Raw genomic sequence first — 1444 nt, 5'->3', positions numbered from 1 at the left:
CGACACTCGGTCATGGACAACATCGACTACAAAGCGAAGGTCGGCTTCGTGCCGGCTGGCGACGGAGGCCGAGTCACAATCGTCCTCTCGTTTGCGTCGGAATCCCCTTCGCTCCTCGGAGCCGAGGTGCCTGTCTATGCGCTGTTCATCCTATCAGCGCGAGCTTCCCGTCCCAACGCCGCCGTATCGTCCCTGGCCCACAGGCGTGCGGCGCCAAGAACGCCCTCGTGAAGGACGTCCCCGCAAAGTCTGGCGCGGAGGCCTCCGACGAGAGCAGCCTCAAGAAAGACCCTTCGGCAGAGGCGCCCGCCGCGGGCGCGGTCGACTCGGCCAAGGCCAAGGCCACGGCCAAGGCCGTCGGCATCCCGCCCGAGAGCGAGCCCAGCCCGCTCAAGGACGGCATTGACGCGGGCGGCGGCAACGTCGCGGGCGAGTCTTCGCCGATGAAGTCCTTCGCGAAGGTCGGAATCGTGCCGGCTGACGACGGCCGCATCACGATCGTCATCTCCGAGTCGGTGTCGCCTTCGCTCCTCGGAGCCAAGGTGCGCGTGCGCACGCCAGGATTGTGATCATCCCTCTCCCGTCTCCGAAAGCCTGCGCGTACTCTCCCTCGCCCACAGGCGTGCGGCGTCAAGAGCGTCAAGGACATCTCCGTGGCGAAGTCTGGCACGGAGGACGTCCTCAAGAAGGAGCCGGCCGCGGTAAAGGCGCCCGACGCGGGCGCGGTCGACTCGGACAAGCCCAAGGCCATGTTCGCCACCCACGCGCCGAGCCCGCCCGCCGTTTTCTGGTCCAAGTTTACGCGCCCGACCGGCCCGCCGACGGCCCCCACCGGCGCCGTCAAGGGCGCCCTCGAGAAGGACATCCCTGCGGCAGAGTCTGGCGCGGAGGCCTGCGTTGACGAGACCGGCGTCATCAAGAACGACCCGGCGCTCAAGCCGGCCACCAAGGTCGCCACGGCCCTCAAGCCGGCGGCGGCCGGCGGCGCGCCGCTGCCGTCGATCAAGGACTTTCCGGAGAAGAAGCCCGCCGCCCCGGCGGCGAGCGCCTGGCATTGTGCGCGCCGGCGTCTGCCGGCCCACTCTGTGAACCCCACCCCGCATTCGACGCGTAGGGCGACTGGAACGTTTCGAACAAGGACTTTCCACACCGACGCGAGCGAGTGCACCGACGCCACGCCGGGCCACTTCGCCACCACCGGCTCCACCGAGCAGACGGCGTGCCGCGAGGGCAGCTTCGCCAACGGCACCCGCAACGACGCGTGCGAGCTGTGCCCCGAGGGGTACTACCAGGACCAGCCCGCCGCCGCCGCCTGCGTCCGCTGCGCTGCTGGCAAGTTTTGCCCGGTGGGGTCGTCGCGCGAGCTGGACGCGCAGTGCGAGGCGGGCAAGTACGCCAGGCTGACCGACCGGAGCGGCGACCCCGAGTGCCTCGACTGCCCCCG

General features: G+C 69.8%; 1 protein-coding gene across 1 annotated transcript; it reads left to right on the top strand.

Annotated features, from left to right (window-relative positions):
* Window positions 1-12: 12 nt before the first annotated feature.
* EMIHUDRAFT_124758 (hypothetical protein) lies at window positions 13-677 on the top strand (the record flags this gene model as incomplete). The annotated part of the gene is made up of 3 exons (XM_005763120.1): window positions 13-126; window positions 204-542; window positions 621-677. Coding segments are annotated over 3 exons (510 nt in total), but the record flags the coding sequence as incomplete, so codon positions are not given.
* Between the last annotated feature and the right edge of the window lie 767 nt (window positions 678-1444).

Source organism: Emiliania huxleyi, assembly GCF_000372725.1.
Source record: "Emiliania huxleyi CCMP1516 unplaced genomic scaffold EMIHUscaffold_6496, whole genome shotgun sequence".
NCBI lineage: Eukaryota > Haptophyta > Isochrysidales > Noelaerhabdaceae > Emiliania > Emiliania huxleyi.
The sequence above is the reverse complement of the archived record's forward strand: the minus strand, read 5'-3'. Positions and strand labels throughout refer to the sequence as shown.